Consider the following 24,846-nt stretch of genomic DNA (forward strand, 5'->3'; position numbering starts at 1 on the left):
TCCTGCATTGCAGTTTCATAATTTAACTGGCAAAACCGATCTGCGCTTTCACGGCACATCAGAAAGTGCCGTGATGCTAATTCTAAAAAATCTAAATAGGCGCTTATTTTAATTAGGGACTGTATAATAATATAATCCTTGGTTGTCACTACACGTTGTAAACACTAGAATGTGTTATAAGCAAGGAAGCCTCATAAACAGCAAACAATATTGTATGCTTTTAAATTTTAATTTATCGTTACAGTAGTAGTGGTAAGTATTGTTGCAACTAGGTTGCAAACTGGGGAAAGGATCTAAGGTTTTCAAAAGCACATACGATGAGGATACAGTGGACCTCATAAATGCTGAGTAGCCACACCTGCTAATAATTTTTAGAAATCAGATGTGATTGTTTAAACCTATAAAATTAGGCAACCAAAACAAGTGATTATTCTGGAAATAGTTTCAGTGACCTCTCCTCACAAAATAGTGGTAAAATTGGAACTCAGATTTGGGAAGACCTGTATACGTGGATATATTCTGATTGTTATACACACAAATTGGCAAATCTGTATTTTTAAGAAGCAAGTTTATATAGCTCAAACAAATTTCTCCTATGAAATTTCACATTGGTTCAATTATTCAACAAATTCAGCAAATTCTTGTTCTCTGAGCTTTCACAGTGCTTTTCCTAAATCAAAATTAAAGACTCTTTCTAGTTTTAAAGGAACAAAATCCCTCCCACAATCTAAGAGCCTTAACAGACACAAGTTTCTTCTGCTGTCCTGCAAAAGGAAGGATCTTGTACATCCTTCCTTTATGTGCTTACACTTATATTTTCCAAGCTGCCAAACCAGATGGGAAGAACAAAATTCTGTGTCTTAAACCCCTGATGTAACTCGTTAACTCAGTGGAAGGAGAACATGAAGGGGATGAGCCATAAAATAAAATAACTTCATTGGGAGCACTTGCCTGACTGTGGTAGCCAAATATATATTTTAGTGGTGCCTGGTGAACAAAGCAACAGCTGGTGGGGTTCTGGAGAAGTCCTTATATCTCTGTAGTTGAACTTAAGGATGGAACACACAGACATTGCACTGGCACAAGGCGATAATTTTGCGAGTAGAGAAACATACTGTTCTTTTCTTTTTGACCATCTGGTGTGATAACTTCTTTCTGGAGTGTTCATTGACAGGCAGAGACAATTCAACTGAGCAATAGGAAAAAGGATGGGATAATTGCCATGAATGCGTATATCAGTCAATAATAGAGAGGAACTTTTATTTGTAAAAGAATGCTGGGTAGCATGTAGATAATTGTTGATCTTCAATTATAGAGTCCCTTTAATTTCCAACAGATTTAAAGATCACAAACAACTGCCCTATAAAAAGAAGGGGGGAAAAAACGATCCTACTTGGCAACAATGAGGTGAGTCGCGAGGCTTTTTAGATTAAAATAATTTACATTCACGTTTTCAAGCATGGTATTTGCACTTGGAAAAGAAGGATTAAAAAACACTCTCAAATTGTAATTGTTTAGCTGTCCTGGATCACTGAATTTGATCAGAATTCCCTGCTGAAAACCTAGAAATTACTAACATGAGTAATATGTATAGATGAGTAACTACTTAGTAGCAAGCTTAGAGCATTCATCTTGCATTCAATTCATACTAATCTTACAAGTGAAGGAGGAGAAAAGGAAACTGTATGAAGTTTAACAAATACAAGTGCTGGATTCTGCAGCTGGGACAGGGCAACCCTGGATATAAGACTGGGGAATCAGAGGCTGGAAAGCAGTGCCATGGAAAGGGACCTGGGGGTCCTGGTTCATGGCAAGTTGAACATGAGTCAGCAGTGCCCTGGCAGCCAGGAGGGCCAGCCCTGTCCTGGGGGGCATCAGGCAAAGCATGGCCAGACGATTGAGGGAGGGGATTGTCCATCTCTGCTCTGCACTGGGGCGGCCTCACCTCCAGGTGGTCCCCTGCAGCTATATATGAATATAAGAATTAATGTAAGAATACAATAAAAGAAGGATATAAAGCTATTAGAGAGCATCCAAAGGAGACCTACAAAGATGGTGAAGGGCCTTGAGGGGAAGCTGTATGAGGAGCTCTTGAGGAAGCATCTTCTCTCCCTTTTGCTTCCCAGCTAAAGTAGAGCTCCTGCAGTGCTGAAAATACTGAATCAGTACAAATTTGCTTTCTAATTTCAGCTGGATAGGTTTGATGAAATATATCTATGTTCAGTCAAAAACACAGTACTGAGAAAATAAGAAACAATTAACAATCTGAAGAATTATTCTGGATTAATTTTCACAAAAAAATGAAATTCAAAGTTAACAAAAATGTGAAAAGCAAGTAAACATAGAAACAGAGTACCAGAAGTATCTGTCTTGACAGTAATTGGCCAAAATCCTAAAATCCTCCTTATTTATTTACTTGAACCAAAATCTGCTTAATATTGTGGGCATTCTGCTCATTAACATGGATTTAATGACTTTTCCTTTCTTGTTACTTGTTTTGAAGGTATTTTCACTTCTGTAAGCTTCCAGGAAGAGTTATGGGAATCCGCCTACTCCGCTTCACCTCTGTGGTGATCATCGTCTTACTTCTTGTGGCAGGTGCTTTAACAGCTTTGCTTCCCAACATCAAAGATGACAAATTGCCCAATTTGAGAAGGGAACCAAAACCCCAGAGTCAGTCTGCCTTGGATTCATTTACTCTTATTATGCAGACATATAATAGAACTGACTTACTGCTAAAGCTCTTAAATCATTATCAAGCCATCCCCAACCTACATAAAGTAATTGTTGTGTGGAACAACATTGGTGAGAAGACACCAGAGGAGATGTGGAATTCCTTGGGGCCTCATCCTGTCCCTGTTGTCTTTAAAGTTCAAAGTGTAAATCGCATGAGAAACAGGCTGCAGAATTTCCCTGAGCTGGAAACAAAAGGTAATCAGCAGTTCATATCACTACTACTCATATTATTTTCATGCTTAAAATCTGAATGCTAAAAGAGAGATGGTTTGAGTTGTACTATGTAATAAATCCGTGGATGTGCTGGGTCACTTAGAATGTGGGTAGTATAGAGGAAACCGATGTTCTGATGTCAGATGCACACCACCAACAGGCTGTCAGTGAAGAGTAAGGAAAAAGAAGAGGGATGTCAAAGTATTTCATGGGCTTTTGCAACTGTTCCCCATTTCCTTTGTCAGGCAGACATAGGTAGTTCAGCCTCTCTTCCTTTTGTAGCATAAACTGAAATTCATAATGCATGTATTTGTTGAGTGTGTGCACTAATCTGGACTTAAGTCATCTGGTAAAGACTTGATTTAATCCATTCTTTTAAGACTGAGTTCTCAAGCATGTTCTGCTCTTCTGAGAAACCTCCCTCCCTAGCTGTCTGGCTTTTTATCTCAAATTATACATCCCTTTTAAGAGTATTTTCCCCAGTCTTTTGGCTATTCATCTAAATATTCTTCCTAAGCTCTTTCCAGGAGGTGTACAACAATAAGTCCTGTTTGTTTCAAGTGGAAAAAAACCCCATATGTTGCATTACAGACCTGACCTTACTCATGATTAGTAAAGGTAATTCTATTTACTGCCCCCTTCCTAACATGCCTTGCTACTCCAAACCCACGATTTCTAGGAAGACATTAGAAATTTCAACTTCCCAAGTGTTTTATTTACTGTAATAGGATTTGTGCCTACTGTAAATTTAAAAAGCTTTAATGCATCTGGAGTTCCAAGAATATCCTTCCTTTTCCACTTCCTGATAGTCTTTTGTCTAAAATTCAAGGCAAAGAGTCTTCCTTCTATAGTTAATCATATTGAATGTTGCCTGTGCAATTTATTTAATTGCTTACTTAGAACTTTCAAGTAGTGAGATGAGTAAAATTTTACTCTAAGAATCCTTTATAAGGCTCACATGCTAAAGAAAGGTATCTAACTATTTTAGTTGTATCTTTACACAAGATAGTAGAATTTTAAGCTGCTTTGCCAAACACTCCCAAGTTTTCCAACACATACCTCTCCAGCTGTACTACAGATGATCAAAAGTTGCTGGGTTTTGTTCCAGCCTGGCAAATAATCTAAAACTTAGGTTTGCTTCCAGCTACCACAAAGCTGCAACCTTGCTTTAGCTTTGAAATATAGTTGTGTTTTCTCAATCTACTTTCAGGGAGTTGTAATTCAGCTTAATGGTTATAGTAATTCAGCTTAATGGTTATAGAAATTTCACATTTAATTTGTCAAATACTGTGCTGCGTACTGTGCTCGTGTATTTAATCTTTTGATAAATTAAAAGTTTTTCTTTTTTTTTCCTCCCTTCAGCTGTTTTAATGATGGATGATGACACTCTAGTCAGTGCTCATGACCTTGCTTTTGCCTTTTCTGTTTGGCAGGTAATATTTTGCATCTTGGCCGGCAGTATTTGTGACTTACAATTGAGATTAATGGGTTTATTTGGAGTAATACTGTATCATAATGTTTGACCATTGGTTCTCTAACTGTAAAGTTAGATTTTGGAAGGACTGAAGTATTGAATAGTATAAATTACAAAAATAATCTTCTGTAGTAGCTGTACCTGTAATCTATAACTTTAAAATTGTAACTCTTCCTTACGAAAACATGAAGGTGCTAACTGCTGAATTTATTTACATTTATTGTAGTATAGTAGTTTGTTAAACAAAAGTGTTACGCTTTGCAAAACAAGATAAAATGTCTGTAAAGTTATTTTCAGTGCCAAATACACAGCTGCAATTTGTGGAAAGATGTTTCTTGGCACTGCATGATGTGGAATGAGGCATACTGTGTCAGTTTTGTGAAACTGTATTTAATTGCAACATTTATGCAGATCAAAGGACCATATGTCAACAATTTAATTATTTCCTGGCAATAATCTTGTGCTCCTCTCATTTAAAAAATGCATAAATCTCTCTTATGAATGTACTTAACACACATTTCACAGTGAGGGGTTCACTTTGATTTCTTTTAAATTTCTTTTTTCTTTCAGCAATTTCCAGAGCATATAGTGGGATTTGTTCCTAGAAAGCACATTTCTACTCCTTCAGGCGTATACAGTTATGGTAGCTTTGAATTGCAGAACCCTGGATTTGGAAATGGAGATCAGTATTCTATGGTTCTTATTGGTGCAGCATTTTTTCACAGTGGATATTTAGAAGACTTTCAACGACAGCCAGAAGCAGTTTATGCCTTAATAGATGAAACTCAAAATTGTGATGATATTGCCATGAATTTTCTGGTAGCCAAGCATACTGGAAAGCCTTCAGGAGTGTTTGTGAAGCCTGTTGATATAAGAAATTTAGAAAAAGACACTAACAGTGGCTATTCGGGAATGTGGCACCGAGCAGAGCATTTGTTACAGAGATCCTACTGTGTAAATAAACTGGTTAATATTTATGATGGCATGCCCTTAAAATATTCTAATATCATGATTTCTCAGTTTGGTTTTCCTAATTATGCAAATCACAAAAATAAAATGTAAGCCAATGAATTTAAGGTGTTAAATGTTAAACTGTACTCAGTAAACTCCACTGAGTTCAAGGAGAGAATATGGTGTAATTACTGCATCTTGGCCATCCCTCTGTGTAGCCTCTGATTTTTCTCCATTGGGCTTTTGGGCTTTTTATGTGTTTTTTTTTTCCTTTCTAACTAATTCACCAAGGTAAGTTTTCTAAAAACTTAATATATAACAATGTTTAGCTGTGATAAAATCATCCTCTTTCCTTAAAATCTGAAAAGCTACTATACTTATTAGGCCAATTCTTTAGAAACATGCAGTCAAAAATGCACTCCCACCCTTCAGATCTTACATTTTGATTTTTTTTTCTTGAATAAACGTATCTAGTCTAATGAGACCTAGGCATATTTTTGACGGTTATATGTTGAGATGCTTCCTTGCCTTCCCTCTCCTCACCTCCTTCTGTTCCCAGTGAAACTGTAAAAGAGCTACAGTGAACTGCTGGCCAGGCTTCCACACTCCTGTACAAAACCCCTTTGAAGTTTGTATATAAGCTGTTCGGTGTCCTGAGATGTTCTGAAGCTGCTATGAAAGCAAGAAGAGTACCTCACCTTAATCTCAGATAGCCCTAAAACCATTGCCTACCATATCTATTCCTGCTGAGATAGTGGAAAATGATCTGTGATGTGGCTTTTTTTCCTATTATTGATTTGCCTAGAGTTGCTGAAACACTGCAAGCAGCTGAAAGGTAAATCCTAGCAGTTGGAAATGTAAGAAACATGAATACATGAAATATGACACTTACATAAGCAGTCAAAGAAATGGATGGGATGTTATTTATTAATACTCTCTTTAGTACATAGTTTTATTTTGATATTTTGCATTTACATTGATACAAAAATGTGCCCAGGAAAATCCTCACTTGTTAAAAATGTCTTATTTACAATTCCTAGTGAGAGCAAGCTGTTCTGCATTTATTACAGTGTACATTTTGTAATTGTACAGATCTGTTGTTTTTTTTAACTACTCTTTCAAATGCGTATTTACTTTCTAGTTCCTTCTCTGGTTTTGGTGACTATGACAACAGAATTAAAATGTGCAATGAATGGGTAAAGCATTAGGAAAAAAAAGTATTTTACACTACAGTAATATTTAACAGGGATGGACTGTTATCTCTGAATTCCCTGGCTTCATTTGTAGCAAGAAACAGAGCTGCTGTCAATAGCTTTTGTTAAACTGGGGCTCTGTAGTTCTGGAAACCTTGTGTTAACATAGACAGGACAAACCTTTTCCATTGCATTTGCAGAAGGGTTGGGGTTTTTTGTTGGGTTTTTTTGTTTGTGGTTTTTTTTTTTTATGGTATGGAAGAAAGAACAAAAGACACTGATTTTCCTGGACCATAGAATCAGATTTGGTATCCAAAGCACATTTAGTTTCATCTGCATCAGCTTTTAATTGATTCTTAGTATAAGTTCAAGGGTATCTGTGGGCAACCATTAACAGCTAATACCTGGTAAACAAATAGCATCTGCACAAAAAATGTATAATTTTATCATTTTTTGTAATACATTAGCTGAACAAAAAGTGATTGAAGAATGTGACAAGTTTTTTACAGCAGGGTGTGAGTCTTCGGGGGAACACAGGATTCTTTTGCCGTGTTCTATCAGTGCTAAAGGATTTGATTTCTGTTCAGTGAAGTCTTCCTAGTACTTTTGTAAGACTTAAAGGGCAAAATCTTAACATGGCATTGTAAAGTCTGCTTAATTTTGTTGTACTAGTGAAAAGTAGTTTTTAATTATTGTGTTGTAGTGCTTAGTAGTATACAAACAGGTCTATCATCTTTCCAGAAATGCAACTTTCCCAGTTGTAGTTTACTGTATTTCATTTACTTACTGGTCTTCCGTAATTTCTGTTCTGTGCAGTATCAGCTAGAATTGTGAAGACTCACAGTTGTTGTTTATCTTATTTTTAAAATGTGAAACAAACTGTCAGCTCAGCCAAATCTTAGTATTGGGCTCTGTGTTGGATGGAAGGAGTTGTTTTGATTTGTTCTGGGTTTTTTTTGTTCTTCTGTATCAGTGAAAAAATTAATAGAACAAGCTTTTAATGATATTGTTAAATTTAATTTGTACCATTGTCAAATAAAATACAGAAAGCAGATTTGTGATGATTTTCAGATTATTTACCAAAATTTTCAATGTTAAGATGTCTAAAGTAAGCTCACAGTTTGCATACAGATGAGCAGCACCAAGATGTCTTTTTTTAAAAAACGTGTACTTGTTGCCACATACACTCATTTAATTTAGGTAAGGCCCACTTGTGAGGGAAGAAAAGACATCAAAAAGACACAGCCTTAAGCAGTTAGTCTTAGATAGGAAAGAAAATTCAAAGGTAAGACTTCAGCTCCAGTCATAATTCATTTTGTTTGGGAACCAAAAGGGTTTTGTTTGCTTATTTTTTAAAGGCTGATTTTTATCCTTTGGTGATTATAAAAGTGCTTTGGGATTCTTTAGTGAAAAACATAATAATATGCATGTGATTATTTCTTCTAAGATATTACTTAGATGTCATTTGTTAATATTTTGGAGTCTAAACAGATTCATCACCACCTCTGCATGTTCTGTAGAAATTAGTGCTTATGCAACATAAAGTTTTAAAATACCTGACAGATAAATCCTAGTTGAAAAAGTCAGGATATTAGTGTTCAAATACTGTAACAGGACTACGAGAAAATGGCTTCTTTACCAAAAAATGCCACAAGATGTCACTGTAGCCTTGATATTTGATATCATATGTTAAAACGAGTAATTAGAATTGATTATAAAAAGTTGTACTGGTTGAAAACATTCTTAAGGGTAGGATTTTACAAGGAAGAATTAGTTAAATTATCATAGTAAAAACTACAAGATGCAATACTGAAATTGAAAAAACTTGGTTATTCTGTACATATTTTTACAGGGAAGAAAAGAAAGATCAGTTTAAATATTTCCGATGCTTACAAAGGCTGTTGCTAATTGCCACAAATGAGAACTTCTATGCAATGAAAATAGTATTTGTAATTTTGCAAAAGGTGTATAAGCAGTATGCAAACATTTGACAGCAGGGCTTCTGTTTCTTCAGTTCCTAGATTGAGCGTCCAGCTAGATGGGTTTACATATAATAGGCTTCAACACAAACAGTTTCTAAGGATTCTGGATTCCAGATAGCAGATGGTTCCACTGCTCAATCTTTGCTTCTGTTGCCAAAGAAAGTATTCTTAAGACTATTTTGAGTATGCTCATTCAAACTCCCCTTAAGTGCAGCATAGACTTAGAAATGTTACCTGGAACTGTAGTGAAAGTTTGAGTCAAAAAGGGTGTTATAAAAAGTATGGTTCTGGAGATAATACCTTACTACCTCTTTTCTTACAGGTTAGGCTATGGTACCCCTTAGACAATTGCCTGTAAGAAAAAAAAAAAATTAATTAATGGTTAAATACAAGTGAAAGTTGTATAGAAAGGACTTTCCTATATAAGGAAAAATAAACCCATTGATTTCCATGAAAAGTAAATACCTTCCACCACCAACCTTTATTTAATGTGCTGTTACAGCTATAGTCTCATTCATGTAAGCATCTTGTACGGAACAGTACTGAGAATGGTATTTCTGATTAGGTTCACAGGATCAGGTCCAAACAAATTCATATTTAGGAATATTAGCTCTGGAACTTTAAAAAAAAATAAAGCAATGTAAGAACACAGGTATAAATTATTAGAACCAAGACAAAAAATAAATAAGCAACTACACAACAAGTTGCACTAGAGAAGTGTTTTGTGTAGTACTTCACCTTATTTGTAAAGCTTTAAAGATTATCCAGTGCTTATGACACTAGAATAAAAACGGAGAAGTGTTGCACACGCATGTTTAGTCTCATTTGCAGACACGCTGGGATTAATTATCTGAACTGGTAGTTACAGTAGGTTATTTATAGTGTTTGGGAAAGATGGTGATAATAATGTTAACCTCAGGGCTGCATATGGCTTTGTATTACAACATCTTTTTAAGGTGTTTCAAGGGGCGGGCGGGGGTGTTTGGGCGAAGAATAACTCTTTTTCTCTTTTTTTTTTTCCTCCTCGAGTTCTCTCTTCTTTGCAACTTTTTGCTTTCGTTGTAAATATGAGACGGACTGTCTGCCTTGTTCGGCACTTACCAATTCTTTCTAAAGAGGAGCGTGGCAGAAGAACGCGCCCACAGCTCGAGCCAGCGCTTTAGGAAAGCTCTTTCCATCCGCAAGCGCCTTCCCGACCCCGCTGCCCCGGGCTCATGCCCCCGCCCGGCCCGGACCCCGCCTCAGGAAGGCAGCACCAACCCCCGCCCGCGGGCGGCCGTGGGCGGGACGCTTCCCCGGGCAGCGCTCGCTCATTGGCTGGAGGCCGCAGAAAGGGCGGGCCTTGATTGGCGAGCGGGCCTGTCGTCACGGTGAAGTGGTGCCACCAGGTAGGGCAGCGAGAGCTGCGCGGTTCCCACGTGCTCGGCTCCCCCAGAGCCGCTTCGTGCCGCCCCGCCCGCCACCCGCCGGAGCCCGCCCGAGCTGCTGAGGCGCCTCCGGCCCAAGCGCCGCTCCGCCGCCGAGCTGCACCTCGCAACCCGCCCTGTCCCCGCGGGGCCGCTGTGCCACGGGCCGCCCCCGGGCGGGGAAAGCAGCGAGCCAGCTCAGCGGGGCGCGGCGGCGGCGCCGGGCGGTGGGCCGGCAGGGCAGGCGGGGCGGAGGCGGGGCACGCGCCGTGGCGTCAGAGGTGCCTGCCTGGCGGAGCAGGGGGCGCTGCCGGGCCGGGGGGCGAGCGCGGGGGGCCGGTCATCTCAGCGTCACCTGGCGCGGGCGAGACAAAGGCTCGTAACGCGTTTGCCAGAGCGCCGCCGGTCGCTTGTAAACCGCCCGCTGGCCTGCTTTATCCGGGGGCGTCTCCCCGCTGGTGGCGGGGTGTGAGCTGGAGTCCTTGTGGGCGCTCGCTCCGCCGTGTCCGCGGGGCTCGTTCTCGGCTTCCGCCTCCGCTCTATGCGGCTTGCGGCCTGCCGCGCTCGCAGCACCGTGGGCCCCGCGGGCAGCCCCTCCGGCAGCGGGTCGGGTCCCAGCGAGCGCGGGTCCCAGCGAGCGCGCCCCGGCCCCGCCGGCGCTGCCCGAGAGCGCCATGAGCTCGGAGCCGCCCCGCGCCTCGCTGCTCCGCGCCCTGTTTAAGATGGAGGCCGCCGGCGGCTGCCTCCGAAGGTGCTGGGGGGCAGCCTCGGAGTTCGTAAAGGTGAGAGCGGTGGCGGCAGCCGCCCTGTCCCCTGCCCGCGGGTTTGGCGGGTTTCCCAGGCTTCCCCTCAGAGAGGACACCCCGCTGCTTCCCGCCTCCCGTATCCCGCTTTGCTGCGTGCTCGCGCCCCTTTCCTGGCGGCTCGGCGAGCTGCCCGCCCCCGGTTGCCGCGGCCACACTTCGGCGGTCCTGCCCCCGCTCCCCGGCGGGGAGGGCGGGGCCCGGCACCTGTTGCTGGTGTGCCGGTGTGCCCGGCGGTCAGAGCTCCCCCGCCCGCGGGGGCCGCTGCCGAAGTGCCGGGGGGGCCCTGCAGGGCAGGGCCCGCGGGCGGAGCGGTCCGGGCGCTCCCGCCGCCGCTCACGCAGCAGAAAAAGGAGCGGCGGAGCCTCTTCCGCCCCGGGCCGCGGGGTGACAGGCGTGCCCCGGGCAGCCGGCGGGGCATTGCCCGCACCGACCGACGCTCTGCCCTAATCTGTCTTTCAGATCGGTTGTACTTCGCTACTTTACGAAATAAACCGAAAAGTACCGTAAATACCCACTACTTTTGTACGGATGAGGAACTGGTCTATGAAAAGTAAGTGTTGTGATCTGTTACGTTTTGCATATTCAAAGTGATCACCTGAGGGTCTTCCCAACACACTTTGATACTGTGTAGAATATTTTTGCCCCATTTAGTTACTTGCACAGAACATGAGTATAAAGTTATCCGGAATATATTTATATATTAGCTGAAACTAGTTTAACAAGATTACTGCTATAAAAAAGACCCAGAAAAACAGCTGCAAGGCTTAAATTGTAGTTGAACTAGGAGAAGGGTATCTGAACCTTGTAAGATTTGTTTAAAACATGGAGAAGATCTCTAATTACATTTTATTAAATGGTGACTTAAATAGAAGACTCTTGTTTGGCATGAATAGATGAAACAATAGTTTGTTTCCTGTGTTTCCCTTTATAGAGTTATGAAGTGATCACCTTTAATATAGAATTTTAAGAATGCAATGTTTAAATGTGCTTTTAAAGAGCAACTGCAACTTGTTTTATAAGAAGGTTTTGTGATAGCACTTCCTGATGGCTTTTGTAGCTTTAGAACAGCTGAAAAAGTATTTTCTGTGAAGTAAAAGCTTCATGTGTTTGGAAAACACTGACTACACATAGAAGGTAAAAAGTAAAATTGATTATAGTTGTGAATACTATTAAAGGACATAAAATACACTTAAAAATAAAGTAACCACTCTATGCTGTGGTTAAAAAGTAGATGCTCTGCACTTTGTTCCCAACTCAACTGTTTCATGTGTGATGGTTTATCTAGCTACTTGACAAAGGCATTGCTGTAACAGAAGTGAAACAAAAAGTGTGCTCCTATTTTTTGTAAAACTTTCCATCTGGGTTGAAGAATCTGTGAGCATCAACCATTCTTCCTTTACTTCTGTAGTGACTTCAGCACTGTTCCTGTGAAGGTGTAAACCAGTCCTCCTTGGTTTTTAGCTTACTCTCTATGCCCAGCTTGCAGTTTTAGAGTGTTTTGAGTCTTTAGAGTTTTTGAGTCTTTCTCATCTTAAGCTGTGCATCTTCTACTGAAGCTCCCAATGATTTGTGTGACTTTTATAATCAGCTGCTTGAGTTGGGAGTAAGTTCTGTAATGATCATTAAGGAATTTAGATTGGAAGGCACCTTGGGAGTACCCCAAGGCAAGGTTGACCTAATATTGAAAGCAGAATTCAATTGGGGAAGGTCCTGAGCAATTTACCTTATGTGAAAATGTTCCACTTTCTTTAATGAAAAAAGCTTGTTCTTCTTCTTGACTTCTGTGTTATTCTTGATGTGAGGTGTTTTGGTTTTAATTCTTAAAACCTTAACACCCTTCTAGGAAGGGTGAAGGAATCTTATGTGGCATTTGATCTTATGGGTAAGAAGGGGGAACACTTCTCTACTGTTAGTTACAGAGGACTGTGCTAACGAAGGACTGTTACTGGGATATTTTGTGTGAGGACAATGTCACATTTAAAAAAAAGAAAAAAGTACAGAGAAATTTGAAGGGGAGGGGGAAAGTAATTTTCTTTAACGTGTAACAGAAATTCCATGGGTATACTCCTGAACCCAGTTATCTGTTAAGTACATATCAGGTGTAACCTGATATCACATATAATTACCAGATAATGGAAGGAAGCAGTTTCCTTTTTCTAGAGCACATCTAATGATTTTGGACATGTAATTCATGGTGTATTTTCTGAATTGACAGTTCCTACCCTACTTTGCCTGTTTTAAAGGTATCCTATATTTGATACCATAATTGTACTCTCGCTTTTGTGCTCTCAAAATACTAAAATGTGATATGAGGTAGAAATTGACAGTTACCGGGTGGTATGAATGAATTTTCTATAATAACCTAACTCTTTGGCATAACATTGCTAAACTTTCCCCTGATATTTGTATTGCTGTACCTATCACTATCAGTGTATGCAACATTTAGTAGTAAACCCATGCCTCATTTGATTACCCCCCTCTCTCTTTTCTCCCTCATATTTAAAGAAGTTTATATGGTCTCAGGGAAGCAAAAGCAGGTGTCATTAGGGTTACAGTTTTATGTATCTCTTTAATATCTTTCTGAATTTGGACAGCTAGAGGCAAATTGAGGACTAGAACGCAAGACTCGGTTCTTGGGGAAATACTAATTTTGCTGTAGCTTCCCTTGTGCTCATCAGCAAGCTTGACATCAGTCTGTTGTGTTTCACAGGCTGCACACAAAGTGGGGAGCTTCGTGTCAGGGCTTGTCTGTAAGTAGTAGTGGAATATAACTTTAATACACCAGATCAGATCTCCTGCTCGTTTTATCAAAAATGCAGCCTTCTTTCTGAGAAAGTGGTTTGAAGTATTTGTTACCTGATAGCAAAATAAATACTTGGATGTGAGTTGAAGTGCTATAGCTCAGAACAGTGGTTTCCAGAGTCTTTATTCAAGATGACCTACCTGGCTTGTTGTGATCAGAATTTCATGGCCAGTTCTGCTTTTTTATCAAATGAACTGTTCAGTGTTCTTGGGAGGAGGATAGGACATGTCTACTCAGGTATGCAATCCTCAGCACTTGTGAGGTATGTAATTAATTATGTTAATACAACTGCTTATTGGCTTAACTTTGTTTAGATGCATCACAGTAGTGACGAAGATACTTCATTGAGCTTAGAAATAAACTGCTTTTCTTTGGGCCTTATTCTGTTAGCTTGTTACAGAATTTTATTTAGCTGACTTTACAGAGGTGTCAGTTTGCTTCACTGAAGCAGTATCTGATCTGAAAACCTCATGAATATGTAGGTTTGGAGTTGTCTGATTACAGAGGGCCTGTTATTGGATCATGCAGTACTTAAAAACTTAACTGCCTCGCTTCCTTTTTCTCCCACTCTTGAAGAGACATAAGGAAGTAATTTTGTACATTAGTAGTGTACCCCATTTATTAAACAGAGCAGCCGTAGTGCTAGATCTAATGGTTTCGGAAGTTTTGGTCTGGTAAATGCTGACTTGCTATTGCAGCCTGTCACGTGGTTTATTACTAAATTGTACACAAAGTGTGGTTATGTAATCTTGAGCACTTTAGCCTTCAGTTTTCACTAGAAGTTTTCAGCTGTTCTAGTGAATTCATAACACTGTCTTATTTAAACATGCACAGTTTAAAGAGATAATAAGGGTGTTCTTAAAAGCATTTAAGCCCATCTGAAATGCTTCCTGACTAGGAACTCACTACAACTGTCACTAGTTAAATGTGCTGCAATTTAACCTTGAACCTATTATGCTAGGGAAATGATATGTAAATGCCTCAGTTAAGAGAACAAGAAACTGAATGAAATTATACAATTCTGAAATCTTTTTAATGGTTCTCTTTCTGTAAGATTTTGTCAGAGGTTTTCTGAAACTCTCTGACTTTCCTCCTGAGAAAGTCTGAGCTACTGATTATAATGGAGCACAATCTTTCAGGGTAATGTAGTGCAGGTAACTATTACTTCAGAAAAATGGAGTTAATGAGAAATAATCCAGCTTGATGAAGACTGTCATTTGGCAAATAGACAAGCCTTGCCTTGGCAAAACCTCAATTAAGTAAGAAGCTTTTTATTCTCTAAGAATAGCGTCTTTCATGTTTCACCTTTCAGTAAACAGATCTGGATTGAGAATACTACACTTGACTGGTTAACTTGGCTTTCTTACAGTTTTATCAAAGCAACTTTTAATGTCCTTTTTTATTGTTGAGTAGCTTTCTCAAACAAAATTAAAATCTAAATAATGTGAAAAAGGAATCTCTACTGGTAAATTGTAATGGCAACCTTCATAAATCATAACGGTTTTATTCAGTCATTTGCTCTCACTTTGGATCTCTTGTATAAACAGCCTTTGCAGATCTAATCTCTGACATCATCTAGGCTGTAAAAGGAGTTAATATGATAGTCTCTGTGTATCCTATGCTTTACACTAAAGCTTTCTTTCAAGCTATGGCATGTTACTTGCCCATTTCACAGCAATCTTCACGTTAGCTACTTTGGTTATGCAGCAATAGAATAAGACTTTCAGATGCTTAGCTACAACAAAATTCAGTTAGTACTGTTTCCTCCACTGCATGTGTATATGCAAAGAAGCAGTTTCCTGTGAGAAGAGTAAGGGTTAGCTTGCCTGGTTTTGCTTTGGCTAAATGCTTCTTTCTGTTCTTCAGTAACAGTACTTGCATAAGAAACCTGAACTTCTCCATCGTTCTGTGGTTTATATCATTTGAAAGGAAACAGAAAACTTTAAGTTAAACTTGTTCCAACAATCAGAGCTGTTGCTTCACAGAGAACAGGGGCTTCCTTGTTCACTCCAGTAACTTTTGAAGACTTGACCTTGACAGTTGGATGACCAAGACAACCTAGTAAACTGAAGTCCAAAGTAAAAAAAAAAAAAAAAAAAAGGAAATTTCCCAACTTCTAACTTCTATCAATGTGAATGTAAATACAGAGGAGAAAAACTTCTGTATGTTGAATTCTTACAGGTGGGTATTAAGAGTAATGCTCCAGCTTTATTTCGTTTTCCATCTTAAAATGAGAAATTTTAATTTCACTTCAGAAATTAAATCAGAAGATCTAACTGAGAGTGTCAATTTTCCTTCAGGCACAAACTTCTGACATAATTTCACATTTGATACTTGTAAAGTGCTATCCCTTAACACCTGTGGTATGCTTTTCAGTCCAGCAGTTTCATAAATTTTATACCTACGCATTGGTCTCTGCATACCACATTGGTCTTTGCTTTTTCATAGGTAAAAGATAAAAGCATTTGCCAGTAGTATTGAGCATTTTTTCCTCTCTTCTTCCCCCCCCCCAGTAAAAGGGTACCAGGATAAACCAGAACTGTTTTCTAGGTCCCAGTTTTATATTGGGCAGGAGTGTAGCTTGGTACAGAAAAGACCATTTGAGGATCTTGACCTCTGTTACAATGACTTTCTTTCCGAAGAGACTAGGCTTCTAGCAGGACCTGAAGATTCATCCAGAGGGAAGCTTTTTGTGAAGAACCTCTTCATAATTTATTTTTGATGTCAAGGAGCATTGCATTAAAAAGAATGTATTTGGAATAGCTGTTTAATTACCTACAACTTAAATCAATGAATTCTTGTTGGATTTTGAAGAATCTGGATCTTGAGGAGGATTTGGAAGTTCCAAGAAGAAATTGAGTTAATACCTAGGGTTTTTTTTGAATAATACAGAGCCTCTACTTTATTCCTACCTCCAGTTGCAAGCAGTGAGGTGATTTTTCCAGGGTTATATTTGCTGTATCATCCTTTGTCTATTCAGAAGCATGCGATCCCTAAGTAGTATTAAGTATTAGGGATTTTGTCTCGGCCCAAATAAGAAAGCTCCCAGGAATTCACGTGTTACTGGAATCACTGGGCTAGAGCAGGGAAACAGTGCCACTGAGTATCACACCTATTTTCATGTGCTCGAGAAGTAGGGAGGAGAAACACACTCTAGGAAGCAGGAGAAAGAAGACTGAATAGGTAAGATTTCCTGAGTAGCAGTTAGGTTGTAATGAATGGGGGGACCAATCCTTTTGATGCTCATCCAGGAACTTTGTTGTGTAAGATGTGTTCAGCTTATGATTTGAAGCAAGTACCTGTAATGGCCAGTTGGCCACTTCTGCAGTACCTGATTCTTGTACTACTTGATGGCCAGACTCAGAGCAGATGCAGTAGGGCCCTTGGAGTGCAGTAATCTGAATGTTCCAGCCTAGGAAAAAAAGGAAGGAGAAACAAGTGGAGAATTTTTCTCTTATTGTAATTCAGTCTCATTGCTTAATTTTAACTGTAAAATTGTAAATTTTAATTGTAAAATGCTGAAAAATTAGTGAAGCTTTGCAGTTAAGAAGCTGTATATATGTTATTTTACAAAGTTCTTGGCTTTTATCTTTTGGATTGAGTAATTTCAAGCTTGGGGGGCTCCTGTTTTGGCAGGTAAATTACTTTATATGATTGCTAGTCTTCAAGAAGGCAAACTTTGTACTTTGGGGAGTAGTTGTACTCCTTTTCTGGGATACATACTCCAGAAAATGAATGCAGTTGTGAAATGGTGGCTCTATTTTCAAGTTACTAAATCAATGGCTGAGTAAGGTGGTATACAAGTAACATCAGGCCCTGATGGGAAGTGAATGGCAATAGAAAACTACTGCTCTGGTGTTTTCATCTGTAGGGAAGAAGTATCAGGCATCTGGAGTAAGGCATTAGCAATGCATTTTATCTTTGGAAGATAACTTGATATCTTGGCCTGATCAATTGACTGATGTTAATATGGACCTTGACAAATTAGAGACATGGGCAGTCACCAACCATATGGAGTTTAACAAGGGTAAGTGCCGAATTCTGCACCTGAGATGGGGCAACCCTGGTTGTGTGTATACACTGGGAAACCAGAGGCTGGAGAGCAGCACTGCGGAAAAGGACCTGAGGGTCCTGGTTCATGGCAAGTTGAATATGAGTCAGTGGTGCCCTGGCAGCCAGGAGGGCCAACCCTGTCCGGGGGGGCATCAGGCAAAGCATGGCCAGCTGGTTGAGGGAGGGGATTGTCCTGCTCTGCTCTGCACTGGGGCGGCCTCACCTTGAATATTGTGTGCAGTTTGGGGCACCACTATATAAAAAAAGCTACTAGAGAGCATTCAAAGGAGAGCTGCAAAGATGGTGAAGGGTCTGGAGAGGAAGCTTTATGAGGAGTGGCTGAGGGCACTTGGTCTGTTCAGCCTGGATAAATGGAGACTGAGGGGAGACCGCATTGCCACCTTCAATATCCTCATGAGGGAAAGTGGAAGGGCAGGTACTGATCTCTTCACTCTCATGACGAGTCACAGGACTTTTGAGGAAATAGCTGAGTTGGGGGAGGTTTAGGTTGGATCAGGAGAAGGTTTTTCACCCAGGGAAGTGGTCACAGCACCAAACCTGTCTGTGTTCTGGAAGTGTTTGGACAATACTGTCAGGCATGTACTGTGATTCTTGGACTTGATGATCCTGATAGGTCCCTTCCAATTTAGCATAATCTGTAATTCTGTGGAGGTTATCAAATCAATTAAATGTGTGCCAGGCTATATTATTCCTTCATTGACTATAACCAGGCACCATCCAATAGTTCAAGATAGGAAATCTGTTTATCATTTTTCTGAAACTCCAGGGTCAGGTATTCAAATGCTTAGTGAAAAGTGACTTTTGCATTCAGAAGAGGTGTCGGTTTAGGCTTGAACTGACTCATGGCACCTTCACGTGGCCTCCCATGGAACTGCAGTTGGAAACGACTTATGTTGCTATCTCAAGAGTTGAGGCTGCATTCTGTTGAATTCCCTGGAAGAATTTACAGTAGCTGCTTGCATGACAGAGTAGACCAATGGACCCATTATGGGCTGGCCCTTCGAGGTGGATGACCCTTCCTATGATACAGTATAGCAAATGCCTCAGATCTTATGTTGTAATAAATTATAGGAAGAAGTGGTTCTAGGAGTCTGTTCTAAGGGGAATACAGATACCAGAAACTTAAGTTACTGCTTCCAGGTAGCATCATGATAGTATTTTTGAAGTAGACTACTTAAATATTCATCTAGTATATTCTGGGGTTTTGCTACTTAGTTTGAGAAGCCTAAGGATAGAAAGCCTCCATGGGTTGAGGGGGAAGAATAATTTCAGCTATCATCTAGGTACTTGATTAAAACAAAATATAATTAAATGTTAATTAATACCATACCTGCCATCTATTCCTCATGTGTGGTTCCCACCTCCATTGTAAGTGATTCTCTCTTAACTGGCTTAAGCTTCAGAGACATCCCGATTTCTTATTGTATTTCAATGCATTGTTAAAATACCTAGATGTAAAAGAGGTGGAAGTAAAATAATGAGTGGATTGTTACCAATGACTATCATATAATAGGATTTGACTTTTTCTTACATTTATCTTCAACTTTTGCCCAATAAAATTCTTTACTCAGATGGTGACTTGGTGTGTCATTTCTTCCCCATTCCCTATACCTCCCGTTTCCCATCTTCTGCTTACATTTAACTGTATGTCAAAATTCTGTTCTTAAGATGAAAATCCTCTGGGTGAGTCAGGATCAAGTGTCTCTAATTCAAGTATATAAATGGGCTTTTATAGAAAAAGTAATGAGGGTGCATAAGATTAAACCATTCTTCTTAAACATGTCAGAAACTGTGTTTAGGTCTAAGGATGTAAATTGAAGGAAGATTTTGTAGATCAGAGTTCATTGACTTCAGTACAGAGCCTTGTATTATCTTTCAGAGAACTCTTTGATTTGGAGGTTTGTAAAGCACTTGTTTCACTTAGCCCCACTAAAAAAAAGGATAATCCAACTTATTGCACTTTAGAGGTATTAAGTGGAGAAAGTTAAAATTATGCATGTAACATAACCTTTCTGCCTCACATGTAAACCCCAATGTTTTGTAAGTGAAGCCAGTGGCTGGTTTATGCTGCCAATATGGTGTTATGTAAATAACTTGGGAATTGCCAGTGGTTTTGTGTAGCAGTAGTGCTGGTGCAGCACTGACTAAAAGTACCTTTCCTTTATGATTGTGTTTGGCTTCTGAGAAATATTTTTTTTCTGCAGCACAGACAAATGGTGACAGGACCAGAGACTTAAACACAGATACTTCTGCCCCTGGCCTCCACTGTGTTAAGAGAAGCACACCATACTTAATGGGAATAGGTGATGGAGAAATAGTCAGTCAAAGATTGTGACATCTTTCACTCGATGGCTGAGAAGCTTAATAGCTTCATTTTGCTTCATGGATAGACTCAAATGTATTTTATCCTTCTGCCATCAAAATAGTAACTTGTCTGTTGTGAATAAATTTGTAAATTAATTTTTGTGTACTTTTCCTATACTTCTGTTTGAATTTAATCATGTGGAAAAGTAGAAGTGGATATATGACTTCATATTGATGTACTTCTAGCAAATGAATAGTAATAAAATAAAAACTTATCCTAAAGCATGGCTTATAGAGTTCTTCAGTTCTTTAGGTAAACTGTGTATTCCATTAAATCTTTCAACTACTTTGCTCACAATGGTTTTTAAAAAAGTATTCTGTTTTATAGTAACTATCACATTCCATGTTGTTTCACAATACTTTAAAAAGTATTTTTCAAAAATAATCTTTAAATCCTAAGTTCTACTCTTCCATCATATATTTAAGTGAAAGAATACTCTAAAGTTAATGGAGCAAGACAGGGTGGGTTTTTTTTTTTTTATTTGAAGAAGGTGTTAGTGCAGCAGTATGGGGAGAGATGTTAGTAAACCTTCAGTATGGCTTTTCGAGAAGCTACAGTGTTGTTAGAGCTCCAGTTTTAATTTCTTTGTCATAACTCATACTTGTCCCTAGAACTTTTTTATTTCACCTCTGAAAAGCCATATGGAGGGTTTTATTTTAAAAATACCTATAACTGTTGACTGTATCTGGAGACTTAGCTGAGATGAAGTTCTGAAGTTAAGCCCTGCTTTACTGCCACTGGATTTTCCTCTTGAGTTGGTTACTTCTGTACAACCTGGAAATAAAGTCCTAGTAGTTGGATAGCTTGCTCTGTCATCCAGCTAGTTAGCTTCTGTAATTACATCTTAATATTTTGTTCTGAAGGGCTGAACTGACTCTTAACCAACACTTACATTGTTACTTGATATTGTAAAGTAGATGATACTGAAATAGCATTGGTGTGGCAGGCAGGCTACTTGTCCTAGATAGTGATCAGACTAATACAGTTGTCTCTTTTTTGCACTGCTCTTGGCTTTCTTATTTGAGAGAATGTGGGGAAGAGGATATTAACCAAGTTATAAGCACTAAAAAGATCATCAAGACAGATTTCTATACACAAAAGGAAAATTATTGGGGGAAGCTTAAATTTTGAGCAGTTTTGCACAATGAATGGAGAGGGAGAAAGCTCTAGAAGAGATTGTTTAGAAATCTAGGAGAGAAACAAGAACATTGAGGAATTGGTATTGACAACATGAAATAAATAATAGATTGGAAGAACAGTCTAGAGATGAGGATTGTGGGACAAAGGGAAAAATAATTCAACGTAAAGTGTATATGTAATATATAATCTCTGGAATAGTGAAGGATGGGATATGAAGAAATATGCTTAATTTTCAGACAGATCAAGACTGGACATAATTCAATAAATTTTATTATCCATAAGAAATTCTATGTAGCTTATTCTTAATACTGTGTAATGATATATTTTCATCTTAAGCAGTTGTGGAATCTTTATCTAGGATGTCAACATGGCTTAAATGTAGATCATGTCTTGATATTCTTTACTCTGTAGTTTTGGTCAAAACCAGACTGCATATCATGGGATGAAGGAAAAAATTCTGTAGTTAGTGTGTGTATATAATGGGGAAGGTAGTTACTGGAATATCTTAAACTGAAGCTACAAATGAGTTCAAATTAATTGTTACTGTTGTCCTCTTAAATGAACCAATGAAGGACTTATCTGTTGTTCCATGTATATTGGCTACTCTGTATCCTGCAAAAGTTACTAATTTGCAGCTTTAATTATCAACAACATGGACATTGAAATTTGCCTAGCTCTTTTGTATAAATAACACTGGTTTTTGTTTTTTTTCCCCAGTTTCTATGGAGATTTTGGACCTTTAAATTTGGCAATGTTATACAGATACTGCTGTAAACTAAATAAGAAACTAAAGGTAAGCTGTGTTTAAAAACAATGTTCCTATTTTTTTTGTGTTTTGAAATTGAAATAAAATTATACAGTTTGAGAGTGGTGATTAGGTGCTCATTATCTAGATGGTGACTGCTAAACTTGAAGGATGTTCTTTGTTCCGAGTTCTTTTCTCTCTAAAGTGTGAAAACAATTAATATACCTTCATTATTCCTTATGAGATGAGGCACTGAAGGCTGTGTTCACCTTTTTTCATAACCTTACACTTTAAAGACAATAGTAATAAAAACCACTGGTTATGCTCCATCCCAGCCAGACAAGTACACTGAACATGTAGCTGTGGGCTTAACCTATTCTCCAAATACCTGTGCAGAAGTGATTTGCAGCATGTATAGGAAATCTATCAATTTCAAGAAATGAAACATATTCTAATTGCTAGGTACTAATTACTGTAACTTCTGGGCAAGTAGTGAGGAGACCATCCACTAAATATAACAGGTTTTAAATCTTTATAATAGAAAATATTAGAACTGTTACTGACAGAAGGGGAAAATGGGACTACAGAAGTGATAACTTGGGCTACTGTTCAGAGGGTCCCTTTATCAAAAATGGCATTATGTTTTGCGGCTAATGTTTGCTGCACAAACATTTGCTGCACAATGCACTTAGGCAAATTGATTCATGCTATCTGCTACTTTCAGGGACATGCTGAATTGCACATGTTCTTAAGGGGAGGTTCTCCAAATTCAGGGATTTATGGAGTTGCTATAAACTTTTTGCAAAAAAAGCGCTTCTAGTGAAAATGTACATTGCTTCTTAACTCTAAAAAATTACTTATAAAGAGAAAAAGTTAAACTCTACTATTTCTAATTTTGTTAGCGTGTGTTCATATTGGGAAAACATTGGATTTGTCATTTCACTAAAGAGAACTTATAACTATGTTATCATCCCATTTTCCAGTGCCAGTATCCCATTCAAACACGTGACCAAAGATGCTCACTCAGTAGGAATCTGGTTTTTTTACCTTAATTCTGCTGTTGTTGACCTTTTATTTGAGTTAAAAGTTGGAGTGTGCTTGCTCTGTGAAGCAGTTACTCCAGAGAAGAACCAATAGTAAAGCTACTATTCTAACTTCCCTGTGCCCTTGGAAACAGGAGAGACCAGTTCTGTCTTTTCCAGATTCAGATTAAGACTGCGATCAGTTTGGGACACGAATACAGTCTCATGTGTTACTGTTGAAGTGTATCTTCCTGCTTTTATGGTTGAACCAGAATGCCTTCAATCCCGAGCCTAGGTACCCACAGTTTCACCCAGGAAATAAGTATACAACTAATAAATATCCTGGGATTGTTTTTAATGGTTCAGTATTGAACAGGAATGTCTCTACAGGCTTTATTCTTCTTGTAAGGCCATCATCTATGTTGAATGAGGCAAGCATGTCATCAGAAGTGGCTTGGATATTATCATGGAAAAAATAAACAAGGGAGCTAAATTGGAACTGAACTATTGACTTTGATATTCGCAGAGCTGATTTAACAAACTGTGATGTCACTTTAATGCAACATTTACATTTGTTGAAAAAGCAAACATACTGACACTGCTAGGTGAAGATTACAGCTGATGAGAAGTCTCAGCCCCTCTGGGAGGAGGTGCTGTTTGTTGCTGCCAGAGGCTAATTCCAAATAGGTTAATTTAAACTACTAGTGTATAAGAGGGAAGAGTAACCTGATAATGCAACCACTTGAAAGTAATACCTGAAATCAAACAGCTAAAGCTTGGAATACTACCAGAGTGGTATAGAAACTTACAGTTGAATAGATTCCAGTCTGGCTGATTGGCACTACCCCTGGGGTAGGCCAGTACAGCTAATGTAAGCTTTGCTCTTCTAATAGTTAAAATATATGCCAGACTGCGACCTATTTTAGATACTACCTGCAGAGAGTAAGTAGTCTTGTAAGACCAAGTCCTAGGGCTGAAGTACGTACATGTACCTGCATGTATCAGAAGCACACATCTGCAGGCCTTGCTAAATGACTGCTGCTCAGCTTTGCTCATCAAGAATTATGGATTCACAGTTTCTACCCTTCTACACCTCATCTTCCCATGTCTGCCCTTCACAAGTGTCCCAAAGAGGAGTTCTGAGGCTTGAAGTAGCGTGTGTAAGACGGAAGCTCGGGTCACGAGAGAGAGTCCTGTTGGGGCAACCTGCTGTTTGCATATCCTTGCATTAAGAGTTCCCTGTGACCAGCAGCAGGAAGTGTTTGATCATAGAAAGTAAAAGATGCTGCAGATTATGATGGGATGGTTGCTATTGCCATACTACAACGCTTTTGGGACCCTGAGGCAATGACAGTGCTTAAGCCCGGATGACTTGATATATACTTGCTTGGGTAAGCACTTCAGTGCTTTTCTGAAGAAAAGAGTCTTGAAGTGTGGCACAAAAAAAAATTACAAACGTGATGGATTTTGTATGGATACACTGTCTCAAAAGGAATTAAGACTTAGACTTGTTAATTTTGAAACTTCTGTGAATAGGAACAGGAGAAATGAGAGTATAAGATCTCATTAAAACAAACAAGCCCACAAACTTCCCTTCCAAATCTTTCAGCTGTATCTATTTCTGGTTTGGGAGAGAAGTTAGACATTAGAGGCAGTTTTCTGTTTTCCTCTCTCCTTTCTTGTGCGACTGGTGAGGATGGAGAAGGGTACCAGTTTGAAGCGGGCTAATGGCAGACCAACATTTTAAAGTAAACTATGGTAACTGTGCTGACTGATATTAAAAACAGTAAATAATTCTGTTTTGAAGAGCTGAAGAATTTATTTAGATATCCATTTGCCAAGAAAGTTTGAGGTAAAATCCTGGTTATGCCTTACAGGAAAACCTTTTGGACCTCGTTTGTAATGCTTCAATTGCTGTGGAGATGATTTTGACTAT

At 39.2% G+C, this 24,846-nt stretch overlaps 2 protein-coding genes across 4 annotated transcripts in view; both read left to right on the forward strand.

Annotated features, from left to right (window-relative positions):
* The first annotated feature begins 233 nt into the window (after positions 1-233).
* Positions 234-7,621, forward strand: EXTL2 (exostosin like glycosyltransferase 2). 3 transcript variants are annotated; one of them, XM_029963234.1, is made up of 5 exons: positions 234-252; positions 1,337-1,407; positions 2,504-2,931; positions 4,312-4,382; positions 4,994-7,621. In XM_029963234.1, the coding sequence occupies exons 2-5, from the start codon at positions 1,403-1,405 to the stop codon at positions 5,483-5,485; spliced, it is 996 nt and encodes a 331-aa protein (XP_029819094.1). In that variant the 5' UTR covers positions 234-252; positions 1,337-1,402; the 3' UTR covers positions 5,486-7,621. The 3 variants fall into 3 exon arrangements, 2 of the variants coding, with proteins under 2 accessions (XP_029819094.1, XP_008920499.2); XR_001921834.2 differs by lacking the exon at positions 234-252 and adding an exon at positions 3,467-3,567 and having other exon boundaries at positions 274-1,407; positions 4,994-5,009; XM_008922251.3 differs by lacking the exon at positions 234-252 and having other exon boundaries at positions 282-1,407.
* A 3,577-nt stretch (positions 7,622-11,198) lies between these two features.
* CDC14A (cell division cycle 14A) overlaps positions 11,199-24,846 on the forward strand; it is a 55,301-nt gene continuing 41,653 nt past the window's right edge. The window contains 2 exon segments of the mRNA XM_029963221.1: positions 11,199-11,311; positions 21,861-21,936. Coding sequence (XP_029819081.1) covers positions 21,895-21,936 — 42 coding nt within the window. The 5' untranslated portion in view covers positions 11,199-11,311; positions 21,861-21,894.

This window comes from Manacus vitellinus, unplaced genomic scaffold, assembly GCF_001715985.3.
Source record: "Manacus vitellinus isolate BGI_N305 unplaced genomic scaffold, ASM171598v3 scaffold_56_pilon, whole genome shotgun sequence".
NCBI lineage: Eukaryota > Metazoa > Chordata > Aves > Passeriformes > Pipridae > Manacus > Manacus vitellinus.

Excerpts from the sequence above, each read along its gene's own strand:
- EXTL2 (XM_029963234.1), top strand. Across the intron at positions 2,932-4,311 it reads CCCTGAGCTGGAAACAAAAG|CTGTTTTAATGATGGATGAT; the intron begins GTAATCAGCAGT and ends TCCTCCCTTCAG. Across the intron at positions 4,383-4,993 it reads TTGCCTTTTCTGTTTGGCAG|CAATTTCCAGAGCATATAGT; the intron begins GTAATATTTTGC and ends TTTTTCTTTCAG.